At 40.5% G+C, this 16,343-nt stretch overlaps 1 protein-coding gene across 3 annotated transcripts in view; it reads left to right on the plus strand.

Annotated features, from left to right (window-relative positions):
* The window catches only part of arhgef10la (Rho guanine nucleotide exchange factor (GEF) 10-like a), an 89,005-nt gene that overhangs the window by 42,161 nt on the left and 30,501 nt on the right, over positions 1 to 16,343 (plus strand). For all 3 annotated transcript variants that reach the window (XM_076147198.1, XM_076147199.1, XM_076147200.1), the window contains 2 exons: positions 2,365 to 2,465; positions 11,959 to 12,080. In XM_076147198.1, coding sequence (XP_076003313.1) covers positions 2,365 to 2,465; positions 11,959 to 12,080 — 223 coding nt within the window. The remainder of the gene's footprint in view (positions 1 to 2,364; positions 2,466 to 11,958; positions 12,081 to 16,343) is intronic.

Consider the following 16,343-nt stretch of genomic DNA (forward strand, 5'->3'; position numbering starts at 1 on the left):
GATTAAATTATCCCAGCTTGTCTGTTATATTTGTAGTTGCGTTCAGAGGATAAGCAGCAACAAATCCACACCTGACAGCACTAGCCTACAATGTGTACAGAGGAAATTCTGACCTTCCCTTGAAAAATGTGTAGCTGCTGCAGCTACCAGCCCAAAGATGCTACATACCTGTCTTCATGTACCAGACAGCATCTAAGGTTGACGCGGCAAAGACATGACACTTCTTTGTTTACTTCGCCTGTTACACACTGGCTGAGGAGATGGAGGAGACACAGAAACACATAACAATGTTTGCTGGATTTGCTACATTGATCTGAATTTAGAGGGGCTGGATTGTGGTGCAGCAGTTGTTTTATGTGTCTTTGTAAGTTAGAACTAAGATAATTAAAATATCTATAAGTCTATGCACTTAAAATGCAGTGTCCTTCGGTGTGAATGCCTTTCAGTTTTCACTTCCAAGATTCATACAAACGTGGCGATAATTTGTCATTATCCATACGAAAACATAGTGAGAAAGGTAATTAGAATGATTTGAGTTATTCCTACATTGTCAGTATTTGCTTAGAATGAGTTTGTTTGGTGTAAATCTTTCATACAATCTGTAAAATCTTACACCAATCACTGTAACCAAGACGTTGCTCATTTGCTAGACGAATGCAGAAAAACATTTCTTTCACTCAATACTTTCTGAAGACAGCATATTTACCACCTGTCAAAATCAGCTAAATTACCTTATAGGTTCTGAGGCGAAGTACACTCAGATGGATCCCCATTACAAATCCTGCATAAAGATGTGGGATTTGACATGTTACAAGGCCTACAGCAAACTGCATACAGATGATTTGTACTGAAGGAGAAGGGACATTTTTCAACTGTGTTAAAGTTTAAATTATGTAATGCAAAGTTTATGCAAAGGAAAAGGCATGTCAGTGTTGCATATGACACCACATCTGTCTCTTTTAGCATTGCCTCTATTCATTATGTGGAGTAATGGTGTTAGGGAAGCTACGACTACCACTGAAATGGGATCTCGAATGTTTTTGCTGTTTCACTCGCAATGCAAATTTCCAGAATCTTCAAGCGAGTGTGTTGCCCTGTGTCTGACAGTTCAGCAGGAGAATCTGTTAAGAATAAAGTTCAGTGCCCATCACTAACTCCCCCTCACATGAGAAGTAATGGTGTAGCTTTTGCCAAACTTCACAGGTACTTGTGAAGACAGACAAGCAAGTTACTGGAAAACAACATTGTGACCACTGTCCGTTTGCAGCTGAGCTACTTTTACTTAGTAAATCCTCGACACTTGTAATGAAACTTGCCTTTTTTGGTTTACAATGAATTGATTGCACCTATTAGTCACAGAAAGCATCGAGTAACTGTTAACTTTTCTCCTAATCGGACGTTGTGACAGAGTATAAATGAACACTGACCTGTTCATCCGCTGTGCGAGGACATTGGATTCTAAACCTTGATGTTGCTCTCCGGCTGTAATGCGTGTACTTGTTTCTCTGCTCCACTCGCTCTCCCGTCTTTCTCCCTCTGTGTCTCTATACACACTTACTCTCACACATGCTCACACCTATCTGGCATCCCTCTGTGTCTCAAAATTGCTGTTTCTTCTCTCATGAGCCTGAATTGGCACCAAAAAGCCCACACTGATCAGTTTGTATTGGTTGTGCCTGAGCCCTCACGTCAGTGGCATTTACAGAGTCCGAGCCCATCTAGAACCCGATTTACTATGATCACGGTGCGATCATCACTTCCCGCCCTGAATGTTGACGTGCGAGCTGAAATCATAAAGCCTTAGATTATTGGACCGAACCGCAGTAAAACTATGAGCATGCCAGCAGTAGTACTGAAGGATATCTTTGAGTATTAAACTTAAAATCCCATGAAATGAAAGAAATTCTTTACCGTGTTGCTCCCTTGTGTCCCTGAGTGTATTCCATTTTCTCTGCTTATGTGCAACACACATGTCAAAATGTAGGATTTTGTGCTTTTCCTTTACAATGACAACTCCAATGTGAGAGATGATCCACTGTGGCTTCTGTCTGTCTCCATTTTGTACTGATAATAAGTCTTGCCCTAACATCCAGTTTCATGTGAAAGCACATCGAGTTCCAGAAATAAAGAATTTAGGATCTTGAAATCATTTCATGGGACATTTAAGTCACGAATGCTTTAGAATCAAGGAGACACACCTTTGAAGATCAGTGTGACCTTCGTGTTCATTGCAGGAGTGTGTGTGTCAGACTGGCAGCAGCACAGACTGTCCAACCTGATCAAGAAAGATGTGATCCAGCCCTAGTATTAAGTTTTGACATATGTAAATATCTGAGCTGTGTGTGTCTGTGTGTTCTCCTCCAGGTCAGGGCGCCCGGTCAGTTTCATGGTGGTCTTCAATACTCCCAACCCCCTTAGCAAGATCTCCTGGGTTAACCGCCTGCACCTGGCCAAGATCGCGCAGAGTAAGCATGCACACGCACACGCACACGCACACGCACACGCACACGCACACGCACACGCACTTGCACAGGCACACACACACACATATTATAGACATTACATATGTACACTGACACAATAAACTCCCACATATGCAGTTGCACACAGAGATTTGATTATTGTGACATCTTACCAGTGTTCACTTGTTCCTAATGGCTATGTGCAAAACGGGTGTAATCATGAGGAAATAGGGTCATCTGAAGTGTTTGTGTTGAGGAATGAACTCCATTTAAGAATGAAAAGCTATTTAAACCTTGTTCAATTGACAGTTCCTGTTCCAAGATGCTATTTATCCCTTTTGAAAACAAGATTTTCAGTCCATGTTGTCATGAAAGGTGAATCTCTGCCTTTGAGAACACATTAGAAATGATTTAATGTAAACCAACCTTCCAGAAAGCTACGCATCACTTTCCTTTTATTTCTGATATGACATTGTGAAATTTTATTAAAGATAGTCTGACCACGCTGCAGTAAAGTATACCATTGTTCTCCTCTCGGCATCATTAGTGCATGTTGTGCTCCGGCGGCGAAAACATTGATTTTTACCCATTTGCCACATCATGCCTTCTTATTTATCTTTTGCTGTTTTGCCTTGAGTGGTCTCCCTTGTCACTGTATTGTGGCTTTGTTGTGCATGCAGGCTATCTCGTGCTTTGTTACTGGGCAGCTCTCCTCATTCGTGTGGCTTGTGAAGTCGCAGAGGTCATGGCTGTGAGCCCCAGCATAGAATTGTTCAAGGGTTTTTTCCTACCCTGGATGAAGTCCCTATCTTAGATGAGTGGCGCGGTCTGTTTTGTTCATTATTTAATAGCTTTGAGCATGAGAAATGTGAACTGGAAAACTAAAGTAATGCTAATTTCAAAGGTTTGTTTCTCCTATTACATATAGATTCATCATTCTTGCACACTGAAAAATACGGCATGACTTGGAATTTTCCGTTACACCAGCACCCTACCTTTCACCGTGGGGGTGCTGGGATGCATGAAGCATTTCATACATCTGTAGGCTCCTTCGTGTCAGCCGCATCAAAAACACGCAACTGAGAAGTGGAGAAGCTTTGGCTGCAGTGAGGCGCCGCATCCACAGCCTTGCTATGGTGCTCACACCTTTATCAGCAACACAGCAGGCTTACTGATGAGGACAGAGGCATCATTACTGCTTGCAGCTCTCTTCCCATATGGCTGCTGGGTGGGCACAGATGCAAAATCAAAGCCAAATCATGCAGGCTATCTGCAATTGCTATACACATTTTTTGAACAGTGTTTATGGATATCATCGCTATCAAAAGGATTCACAGGATTCAAATCCTGTGAACGCCTTTTGCTGTAAGTATCGCACAATTGTCAGCAGCTCCTGCCTGAGGAGAGGTGATACTGCACACTATGGTTTTACTTACTTTAATAATTTGAGTGTATTCCTGTATTTTTTTTTTGCTGTTTTTCAGATAATGTCTTTCTAATTTTATGGTGGGTCACAAAACACACAACACTTAATTGAGACTTTAAAATCCTTTAAAATGCTCTGATTACAATTTGGTAAAATTCAATTGGGTTTTAACTTTTTGCCAAGTAATTCACATCAGATATCACATGGTTTTATTTCTGCATTTTAAAAATCCCTTCTGCCTTAATTATTTGGATACAGACACAGTACATTCAGTATACTGTATAAGTTTATTCAGTATATAAGTCAGTTGAAGTATTTCATATGGGAAAGGTGCAAGATACAGATTGTTATCTTTTATCTTTTATCTTTTCTCCTTGAGCAATCAGTCAGTGCTCTTTCATTTTCACATTCTAATACACTTATATTTTATGTAGAGTTCATGTACATGTATTCAAAGGCAGCAGTCCATAAATTGTCTACGCTCTGTCTACAATCTCTTATGACCCAATTTTAAAAAAGAATAATGGAAATATTCTGTAGTGCTAATTGTCTGCTGTCAATTCCTTGACTGGAGAGGTCACAAAAACAACTGCAATTGCTTAAGTAAATGCGCTGAAAACGCTGTAAATTGTGCAGAATGCTGAACAAGTGCCTGAAAGATTGAAGCCTGAATGCCTGAAAGATGTTTTAATGATCGCTGTTCCTGAAAATATGAAGGGCCTGAAAGTATGAAGAACTGAAGGAAATTGTAATGTATTTTGATGGAACTGCTAAAAAACAACCTTTAAACAGTATTTTAAATTGCTTTCTTAAAACACATGACACATGTGAAAATGCTGAAAACCCCCTGAAAGATTGAAGCCTGAAGGCCTGAAGAATGTATGAATGACTTCTGTACCCAAATGAATGAATGAGGAAGTTAAAAGCAGTTTGAGTCACAGCTTAAGCCCAAATACTTTGAAGCTGCGGATTGTTTATAAACAACAGGTGCAGCCAATTAAGCAGAGACACAGAGCTGAGTTACATGTCAGAACAACAGCTCTCATGCAAAATCAAAGTCCTACCTGAAACGGATTGAACCGTGAGAAGCCGGAGAACTTCCTGAACATAGGGATGTATTATGGTCCAAAAAGGCAATAACATACAGAACTGGCGAGCTTAAAAAGAGCTAATTTAATGTTCTCTGCTGAAACTGTAACATTGGTGGTAACACAATGGTGGGAGGGCAGCGGGTGATGGGTATATTTTTTTCATGGAGTCCCTCAGGGAAACAGATCAGCACCAACCTGGCCAGGATGACAATTACATGTTAATTGCATTACACCCACACTTTGCCTTGCCATTTAACCAAATGTAATTACAATAAGGGAGTTGTTGATTTAATTTCACGGATGGTCTATTGTCACTCAGGCTTTCCCGTCATTTCAGGCCTGCTGCATGCTCTGGGGAGACCTACAGTTGAATCAGCATTTGAAACGCACTGAACCGTGCTCTTGTTTAGTCTGCAATGGGTGCCATGCTCCAAAATGTCCCTCAATGGTGGACGCTGCAAATAGCTAATGTCCTCATGCATGATTTAGTGAGTGATTAGACATCACAGACCTAATTTTTCCCAGACCCATCTTCACAGCAATATTTATCCTGTTAACTCCATTTAGCAGAAAGACAATTATAACCCTCAACTGTATGTCGTAGCCGGCCGTGGCCCACATGTCTGCATGTGAATGCTATCGGCAACATTCCTTCGTGCCGTATTATAAACAGATGCTACATTCAAACCTCACAATCTGTATCGGTATATTGCCCATAAACCAAACAACACAAATGGCATCATTTCTGCCTTGTTAATGCCGTGAGACGTTCTCAGAACCTTGGGCAACTTCCATAACATTTTGGTGCGTGTGGCATGGTTTCAAAAAGTTTAAATGAAGATTGTTTTACTTATGCTGATTGCTGAAACTGCTCTTGTTAGGATTTACATGATATAATATGGCAGAGAAGCCCAATAAAACAGGCCTCCAACAAACAGCATTTGTCACTTTGGCTGTGCATGTGGAGCAGTTATGAGGCTTTGCAATAGAAAGTGTGAATTACCCCACAGCGGTGCTTCGCCAGGAGCCCCGGGGTCCATTAATAACCTGGTGTGTGCCACTGCATCTTCCCTGCCTCGCTGAGTGGCCCTACTGTTTCTGAAGGGTCTCCGTGAAATAGCCAGAAGCATTGCCTAATTAATGGGTTCTCTCACTGCAGAATTAATTGCTTCCTGCCATGCAGTCCCAGCTCTTTCAAACAGGGTTAAGGCTGCAGACTTTGACGGCTCGCACAAGACGAACAAGAGGCCGTCAAATCATGAGAGATTGCTGCCGAGACATTGTAGACAGAAGCAGAGGAATGGATTAGGGCAAAGAGAGGGAGAAGTTGAAGGTGTGTATGAATGTGTGATTGTTGCTGTGTGTGTGTGTGGGGGGGTTTGAAAGGATGATTGAGACAAGCAATCAGTCCCACTACAGGGAACAGAGGGCAGGCAGGGGGCTGTTGCCTGCGGTTACACTGCTAAGTGTGCTAGTATCTCCACTCTTTCCCTTGCATGCGGATCAATACATGAGTGGAGTGCGGCTTCGAGGTTCTGGCACACACACTGACACGCCTTCTTAATCCACTGTGTGATAACCTGTGCCATGGCAATGTATACCGCACAGGTGACGAGCAAGGAGGGAGATGGTACAATGCACTCTGCCACATGGACTTTTAGGGAAACTGCAAGGATTTGCTTCCATTAGCCACTAGGATTTAGATTGCTTGGTTTCTATGGTGCCTTTTATCCTTTCAAACAACATTAACTATATCTTATGTGCAACATCAGGCTTTTTATTTTGTCCTATTATTGCAGCATGTCTACTCAAATAGTCGAAAAGATTTCCTGTGATAATGCTTTTAATCCAAACATTGATGTGAAGCATTCCTCAAAGCAGCACCTAAGAAAATGCAGTCAACCACTTCATGCTGCAAGGATTTTCCTTTAGCCCGAAAATTAATCTGTCAGACAGAAAAGATTATCTTCCTATCACACCATGCTCAAACATGGGAATTGTTTATGATGAGTAAACATTATCACGGATTTAATTAACAGATCCAACACTTGCATTGATCCATGGGAAATATCAATTGCACTGGTGTATTTAATTAGGCTATATCTTTGCCCTTTGTGTCACCAGGGTTGATAGAGCGCCATGCTCTGCAAATTAATCTTCATCAGTAAAACACTTGAAACAAAAAGCATGATTGGCATAAAGAAACTGAAAACTGCACCCCCCCCCCCACCTTCCTAGTATTCTAACCCTGCTCTTCTTTTTAAATGATGCTGTAATGAAGTTTATGTAGTTTTTAAATAGCTGATTTTGAGTAGTATAGTAGATAGATACTTAGTAGATAGACATGACCTTAACCTTCACCTTGAATAAACAAAACAGTGTAGCCCAATGTAAATCTTTAATGCAAAAATTGCAATTTTAGTTTTCCAGGTTTTTCATTTATATCACAAAATTTACAACAATACATGAAACCTAATTCCACTGGCAGATCCATTACTTTAAAACTGCTACCAATGCAATTTTCCACAAGTGGAAACGACCATAGCTCTAGATTAGGTCTCCACTCAACTAAATACGAACATTACCTTCCACTTTTCTGGCAAGATTTTGGAAAAATTACAGCCATGATAAGGATGTAAATCAAAATGGTAACCTGTTCAACTGTACGTAGGTCTTCAGCTTACAGAGGTGTCAGAAACGAGTTAACGTTCTCTCAGATCTTCCCGCTCTTCATTGCGTCAGTGTCCTTTTGAACTTCTTTTTCTGTCTTTGCCAAAGGCTTCAATATGTGATTTATTGAAAAGGATACAGCTGTTATGAGTTTTATTTTTCCAAATTGCCAAGCCTAGAACAGTAAATTGCATACACTCACTGACTGACTTGATGGAGCACATCTTGCTGTAACATCACTCAGCAATTGTAGTTCTGAATTGTAACGACATACTGTACCATTATGGCATTATTACCATAATAAATGTGAGAGCTACTCAGTTCTTTGGGCCAAGTCCTTTTGTTTTTAATGTGCTTTGCAAATAGATTTGACTTTACTTGACAAAGGACTTCATGGCAGTACTTGTTCAATGGAAAGAAAGAATGAATGAAAAACCGAAGGTTGAACGAATCTGCGATTAACCTTGGCGTTGATACACACACCACCCCCAAAAGCCTCCATTGGGCAGATTTGCCTCATTTGGAATTAGAACAGCTGCTTCTGTGCCAACCAGGTTCTTTCTGCTCCGTGAAAACTGTTTATCCAGAACCGAAAACTCAGCCATTACATCTCACTCACCAAGCATCAAAAACACAACCGTGAGTTGTGACTCTTTAACACTCACCACCCACCCCATATTTGGACAACTCCCTTGATGCCAAGATCCCCTTTAACTTCATGGCTTCTTTACATCCTGATCGCTGAAACACACAATGACACCATTGTGGAAGAAAAATGTACTATATTTAGGACAATAGTATGCAAAACGGTTGGCCACTTTAATTAACCAAATCACACATTCAGTTGGAATGTTACGTTGGTGATTTAGGGGGTAAAGCGTGGGAATGTACACAACATTAGCTTAATCTAAGAAGCATCTCTCCCCCCACATGTCAGTTAATAAGCAAACAATGGAAGTATTTCTGAGGAGTGACCGCACATCCAGTAGGTGGTAAAAACGGTGAGCTGAAGCCACCACAGCCGAGTTTTAGTCACCTGTATCTGTGAGATGTCCTTGGTTCTTCTGTGTGTCAGTGGAGTTGTTGAACACTTTGTCCCTGTACGATGACCACAAATCAACGATGGGGAAGAAAAGAAGAGCTGCTCCGAGCTGTCCAACAAACTGCTCCCCTCTCTTTCCGCCTCATCTCCTCTGTCAAGCTTTTCTAAGATGAAAAAAGTTTCCTTTCTGACTGGGGGACTGATGGAGCCTGGTGGTTGGCATATTTGATATGGACCCTTTCTTAGCTTTATCCGGTAGACACCTTAGGTCCTTTAACCCAAAATGAGTGTATGCAACATCTGTTCCAGTTTTGTGAAAGGGGAGGCCAAAGAAACAAAACTCTGTGTTAGCTTCACTGCATCCAGCTAGATATTACCTAGCTGTCTAACACTAACGCTGAAAACTGTATATAATCTCTTCCTTTCACCTTGTATTTCTCCTGAATATCAAGTTCAGACTAGCCAGATCTGGTTGTTGTTTAATTTGGAGTTTCTCTTGGATTGTTCCGATCTCAAGTTGCATTTGCTATGCTGAAGCAATTGAACACAATTCTTTTTCACTTCTGTTCTGCTGAAGTTGTTCCCCAGATACATTACAATCATTCAGTGTTTGTGTTTATCTGTTCATATATGATACAGAGCATCCACGGAATCTAATAATATTTGTGTTAACAATATTTGACATCAGTATACAGAGTATTTGTGTGATTTCTCTGTGTATGTGATTTGGCAAATGAGAGGACTTGCATAATTAATAAAAGTAATTGGTCTAGTTGTCAGTGTTGCTGCTGATGAGCAGAGTGAATTCATTCAAGTGGAATTCATGATCATTTATTTACATAATAATATTACTGTAAGTGACAACAGCTGGCGTGCAGTAGGTGTACCACTGGGATGTGTTTATGCAATAAAAAACCTACTGGATTGGATTGCACACGCTGGAAATATTTCCTTGTAAATTTTATTAGATTTTGTTTGTTAATTAATGACAACGGTTGTTATTTTCGCAATGTGATGCTGTAGCTTTTTTTTTTTTTTTTTTAACTGAACTGCTAAAATAGAAACGTTTCTATGGTGACTCTGCAGTCAACTAGGCTGTTAAATGTGATATGATTAAAGCAGTAAGCTGTTACTTTACAGTCTGAATTATTTACTGTGCAGCCACTGTTTGTGGAGTCTCTTTTCCATTTTATGCCACAGCAGCATTTTGAGGAGAGGGCATCGCCCAGAACCCTGACTTTGACTTTGACTTTGAGAATGGTGGAAGTAAAAACAGGTCCCATTGCAATTTAATGACAGAAAGTTATTGGCCAAATGTTTCAGGTACAGCATATGTTAACCTGCAGCCTCCATCTATGCTCGTTTCAATAGCTGCACCATGTGCTATGTCAAGAATCTACATACATGCCAGTAATTCAAAGTACATCGATCGATCTGTCTGTATGTCTATCCATCCGTCTTCATTGTTTCACTGACTGATTCATTAACAAGAAGTCAGCATGTGTGCACATTATGTATGCTAATCCAATAATTAACTGTGAAAAGTTGTTGATTACTCAGGGGTAAAGGAAATCGCTGGACCTCCTGCCCCACCTGAGCTGTTACTGGCAATCTTCCCTCAATTACAGTCTTATAATAAATGACCCTACACCTCTGTGCATCCTGACAAAGACTTGCTTAGGGATAGACGGCCCAGAGGCCATCCCCCTAAAAATATATTAATAAAGAACCCTCTACAGCTTGAGATGGCTGTATAAATAAATGAATGATTTACCACTTCATAATTAGCCACCCTTCAGTAACCCTGGTCATGGCAGATTTGTTTTTCCTCTGCAAGAAATGTTGACAGATTTTACTTGTTTTTAGAGATCATACTTAATGCTGAAGCTGTGTCTCATAGCTTATATTCTCTTCTCTTTAAGTGGCATTGGACCAAAATATCTGAAATCCTATACATCTGTTGTTTTATATTACATTTTTTTGGTCCCTAACTCAGAAGTTGCCATGAAGAAGAATGAGCACTTCCCCGATACAGTAACGACATAAACAGAATTCTATAAGAAAAGAAGGATTAATTGCATTTTAATTGAGCTGCATTAGATTATACATTTGTAGCTAGCTGTGAATAGAAAATCACATTTTAATTTTTTTAGTATCTTAGCTTCACACCGCTCCTGTTAACCTTCACAAATAGAAGAGGAAAGACATTGAAAGACACCGTATCAAGATTTGCACAACACGTATCCAGTGTTGTCTACTTCTGTCCTTGGACACTGTCTTGCTTCGCTGCTTTGCCTACTTTATTCATATTTCTTCATGGTTCAGTTGTTATAGACAATGATTTTTGCTCTGGAAATGTCACTAGTTTGCATTTAAAGACAGATAAAACGAGTGAAATGTTTATTTTTGCATTGGTTTCTGGATTTCAATTGCAAAAACTGTATCAGACATCGGAGAAATACTGACATTATGTTTTCAGTCTTGTGACCAACCTGTGAAGTTTGGCCATTAAAATGGTGCATTTTTGTGACGGTTAAATGTAACCCATTTTAGAATCTCTGGCACTGTCTCTCTGTTTGTTTATTGTTTCAGTAGGTATTCGGCCTAATGGCTGAGGATGCACAGACAGTACTCCCAGTAAAATGAACCATTGAATGCACTTTTAAAGAAAATGAGTTATGCATCTATCATGATGCATTGGGAGCAAAACTACAGGGAAAAGTGGGGATTATTTTTGTGTAATGTGTGATAATTTCCCAGGGAGCTAATTTTTAGCAAGCTGTTAAATTTCATGCATAATTTAGTTTTTGAAAATTGAAATTGATGAAAGAAAATTACATAATGGGAATGCAGATGCAGAATGGCAGATGCACCAAGTGCCATGTTGGAAGTGCACCTGTTGCAGTACTGCGTGCTGACATGGTGCATACAAGCAATCCATTATTATAACTCAAATCCAGTAGTTGCATTTTCCCAGCGGAAACTGCCTCCTCATGTTGATTAAGCGTAGGTTTAATCAGTCCTGAGGCCTTGTGTTGGCAGTTGCTGGCTTAGTCTCCCAAAATGGGGAATAAGCCTCTGGCTGATTATAATACTCACACACTAATATCATGTATTCATATTTCATACCTGAGGTAGCAAAATGTCTACTGATTATTTGTGCGGTTTTGGCATATCCACAAGGTAAGCTGCATGCTGTCAGCTACTACATAGCTTGGTAAAGCCTGTGTGAGAAGTAAAAAAAACATCCTTTTTTCTTGATTTCAGGAGAAGAGAATACACCAGGCTGGTTATGTGGAGAGGATGATGGGAAGACTATGGCCCCATTTTGGTGTCCACTGCTTGCCTGTCATATGCCTGTCTTTGCCACTAAGTCAACTGATAGAAAGGTAAGTTGAAATGCAGGCTGAAAATCACATTTAAAGAGAACACACTTAGTGCACATACTGTTTCTGAGGCTCTAAGCCTGAGTCATTCCCATACTCAGCATCACAGCATCAGTTTCTGAATCAGATACAGCTTTCCGCCAACTAATGCACAGCTCATGATTACAATTTTTTTAGTTGCTTTGCACATCATACAAGCAATTTCTCAATCTTTTGAATAAATTGTAAAAGCTTTTTCAAATTCATGCAAATGATCATGTGCAATTGCTGTTTCCTACATTATCAGTTGCTTCTGTCATGTTGGTCAAAATGTATTACACTGGTTCTCTGTTGAATACTCTCACATCTAGGCATTAGTTCATTGCATAAGCCATTACATGCAAATCTATATATGCCATACAGAAAAAGTGCAGCCTTCTGCATTTTCAATTACTGTCATCAACATCTTAGCCATAGTTTACATGAGAAAATGCAGTTATATTGACAAAATGTCTTAGCATTTTGACTATCTTGTTTGTAAACAATGACACAGGACTTGTCATTCTGATGGCGCTGACATGTTCATTGGTATTTTCGAAACAGTAAGTACAAACAGCACCACATACAAAAGCCCTTTACTTGCTCAGAATCCTGAGTTTAATCAAAAGTAAATATTTTTGCTTCGAGAAATGTACCAAAGCGACTGAGGAAAACTGCAAAATAACAAACCTGTTATCCATTCTGGTCTTGTTTGTAGTAGGAGAAACCTTCACATTCAACTAGCCAAATCTGCGAAAGCAATTTTAGCGGCAGAATCTTTACTTTAATATAGATTTTTTCGAAAGAGATCTCACTGCCACTTAACACGGCCATTTCACAGTGAGTGCAATCAAAGTGCACTTTCCCTGCCCTAACAGCTAAAACACATTGTTTCCTCTATGATCTCATTCAAAAATATCAGGACCATCAGAATTACAAGGTGACACAAGAATCATCCCCTCCAGATGTTAGCTGAAGAATTTTCGATCAATAGAAGCTGTTAAGACCTAGAAGCTTCCAATAGATCAAATGGTCAGCACAGGTGAGAGAAGGACTAAAAGGGTTTTCAGATTCAGCGGAAATGGTATGAAATCAATTTGCAGTGGCAGAAAGATGATATTTCCAACTACAGTTTCTATCGTTATATATAATGCAGTTACGGGTCTTACTGAGCACGGTGGGTGGTTGGGGGGAGCCAAATTACCATGGCCAACACGGGAGGATGTTATAAAGTGATCATGCAATTACCTTAATGGCTGTGGGACACCCAAGCATAAATCAATGTTCCAACATTAGATTATACTCAAACATATAGTCTGCTAGTCGTGTTGACTAGAAGGGAAGGTGAGGTGTAACAGCAGCTGAAAGTGTGGAAGGTGAAGCTTCGACATGTTAGGGGAGATTTCCCAAAAGAGCTCACCTACGTTTGAGAGTGTTCTGCACCTGGCTGGAAACTGAGCCAAGTTGATTAATACATTTTTAGCCGGTGGGACTTTGGATCTGCTCACGTTCTCCACAAACAGATGAAGCACCTGACCGCCTCAGTGAATGTGATTTACAATGAAATTGGTTATTTTTCACAAGGATGAGAGGTTTCTGTCACATGTCAGTAATTGTTTTACAATTACATTGACAACCGTCAATGTAAAGGAGTGTAATGGCCAGATATGCTGCTGATACTTCTGAAGCAGGAACCAATTGTTTATACTCGGTTTATTGTATGTGAAAATGCTGGATGCTCATGTATACATTTCTGCGTTCTGTGTTCATGTATGCTGGTGTGCATGCTTGAGTAACTGTGCTTTTCTCTCGGATCAAAAGACTCAGCATATAGCACGATGTAGGAATGGAGGCCTCAGTATCAGAAAGCTGAAGGGATAGGCAGCAGTATTTCGGTCCCCTTTTTGACTAAAGAGAAGGTAGCATTAAATGGAGCGACTTTAAAGTCCTTCATGCAGAGCAGACTGTGATTAGGGGCTTAACTCAGCAACAGCCCCCCTCTCCTTCTCCATGTCTCCATCGTAGCCTTAGCCTATGCCTCTGGGACACACATGCCTCTCTGTGCCAAAGCTCCACAGTATGTCTTTCTCTAGTTCTGGCAGCTTCTCTTGGCAGTCTGAATTACAGTTAGAAGAAAGGATAAAGAAAAGTTAAAAAAGAAAAAGAAATCCCAGATTAACAGAGATGTAGCCAAAGGGGCCAGAGCCATTTCCTTCGGAAAATGAAGTTCTAAAGCAGGGTAGCATGAACAACATGCTCGGGTCACCTTAGGGAGCGCAACCTGCCATTGCTGTGGGCTGGTCTGTGCTCCCTCTTCCATTCAGTGGGAACTGGAGAGGGACACTGGGCGAACTTGTTAGGAACCAGAGATAAACCTTATCACAAGTCTGTTGTGTGAGAACAGTGGGGGCAGACTGACTCCTCACTTCTTCTCTTTCAGCCTGTCTCTCTCTCTCTCTCTCTCTCTCTCTCTCTCTCTCTCTCTCTCTCTCTTATTACATGAAGAAACTGCTATTATTGAAGCTTTGTTCTTAAGATGACTTTGTGGCTATGCATCACAGTGCCAAAATTAACATGGTCTAGTATTTTGTATGCAAACCAACCGTCCCCAGAAACACATGAATCCAGCTAAAATGACATTATTCCACAAAATATAATAATAGTGGTCTTTTCTTGGCATGGGAGCTAACACATTTGGTCACAGTGAGTATCTGGAGCTCAACTTGGCTGGACAACATCAACTGTTCCCTCTTATCTCCCACATGAGAAAGAAATGTGATGTTTCCATCAATGGTTTGATTTTTGGAGAATACTTGGAGAATACTTGGAGAATACTTGGAGAATACTTTGAGCTGTAGGCGTGGCTTCACCTTTCTGTGAAAGATGTCTGTAGCAACTTCGAAGTGTCATTAGTAACTAGAATCACATACGTAAGATGAGCTGAGCCTAGTGTTTTCACTGAGTGCAGTGCTAGTTACCTGGTGCACTTTCTGACGTTTGCTATGTTGTTTACCATTGTCTCTGTCAGAGTGCATTGGTTTAGAATGGCACTGTCTTGTGATTTTGTTTACCACAGGCCTTGCACTCCTTGCCTTTGGCAGGGCAGTGTCTATCATGAGGATATTTACCTCCACAGTTTCACCGTGGCACCACAGCTGCACCTTGTTCTATGCTTGTTGCCTTTTTTTTGTGACAGTTCCAGCGTCCGCCAATGATCAACAAAAGCGTTCAATCATGTGTGATAGCTGTACTCACCTGGCTGCTGTATGGCCTTCATATGTACACTTGATACTGCGTGTTTTTCTTCTGCGAGAAAAAGCTTCAGTTTATTGTCTTCAGTTTATTTTACTCCTCGTCCCAATTTGATGTGTCTAATGTGTGTAGCATATAAAAATCAATCTAAAAAACTGCTTCAGGGTTAACGTTCTTTAATCCCTTTTTATGGTCAGTTTGCACACACTATACTGCATAACTACATACCTACAGTATGCTTACTTCCTGGTTGCCGTACCTAGTGGGTGGCGTAAAGCAAACGTTTGTCCAGACAATACAAATGGTTTCTTTCATTTCTCGTCAACTAACTCTGCTACTTTGAAGCCTGGAGGCCAGATTAATGGGTGTATTTATGATACCCAATAATCTAAAAGCTCAGCAAGCTCCACAGCATTGGCATTCAGTGTCACAAAGTGATGGCTTAAATTGCTTCCCTTATTTTCGCTCTCCAGGGTATGTACTGTATATCTCCTTGTGCACAGTAGTTCAGTGGAAGTGCACATTCAGCAAATCTTTGAAAAAGATCAATGCCATGTTTCTGTCTTGATCTTAAACGTTCTGAAGGAACAGCTAAACATGCATACTGTATATGCAGTATGCCACAGTGATAGGACAGGAATTCTAGAGCCACTCAATGATTCACCAATATTCATCTCTCCTTCTTCCTGAAAGGACCTTTTCCGCAACGATTCCAAAAGGCTCCTAAAGCTCCAACACCATGAAAACTAAACTAGACTCTTGAAGATGGCTGCTGTGCCAGAGCTCTTATAATACCTTGGGGGATTTCATCATGTATGCTTTGAAGTGTGGAATGACAAACTGGAAAGGGGGTTTGGGCTGCATCAAGGTTAGCTTCCTTTTCTCTTTTCCTGAGAGGATTAGGTTCTGTGTCCCAGCCCCAAAAATGGCAAAGCACACTCAAGTCTTACCCTTGATACACTCCAGGAGTTTACTTAGATACGTAAGATCCTTATA

The sequence above is a fragment of the Genypterus blacodes genome, unplaced genomic scaffold (genome assembly GCF_046128005.1).
Source record: "Genypterus blacodes isolate CSIRO-AG114 ecotype Tasmania unplaced genomic scaffold, CSIRO-AGI_Gbla_v1 ptg000037l_1, whole genome shotgun sequence".
NCBI lineage: Eukaryota > Metazoa > Chordata > Actinopteri > Ophidiiformes > Ophidiidae > Genypterus > Genypterus blacodes.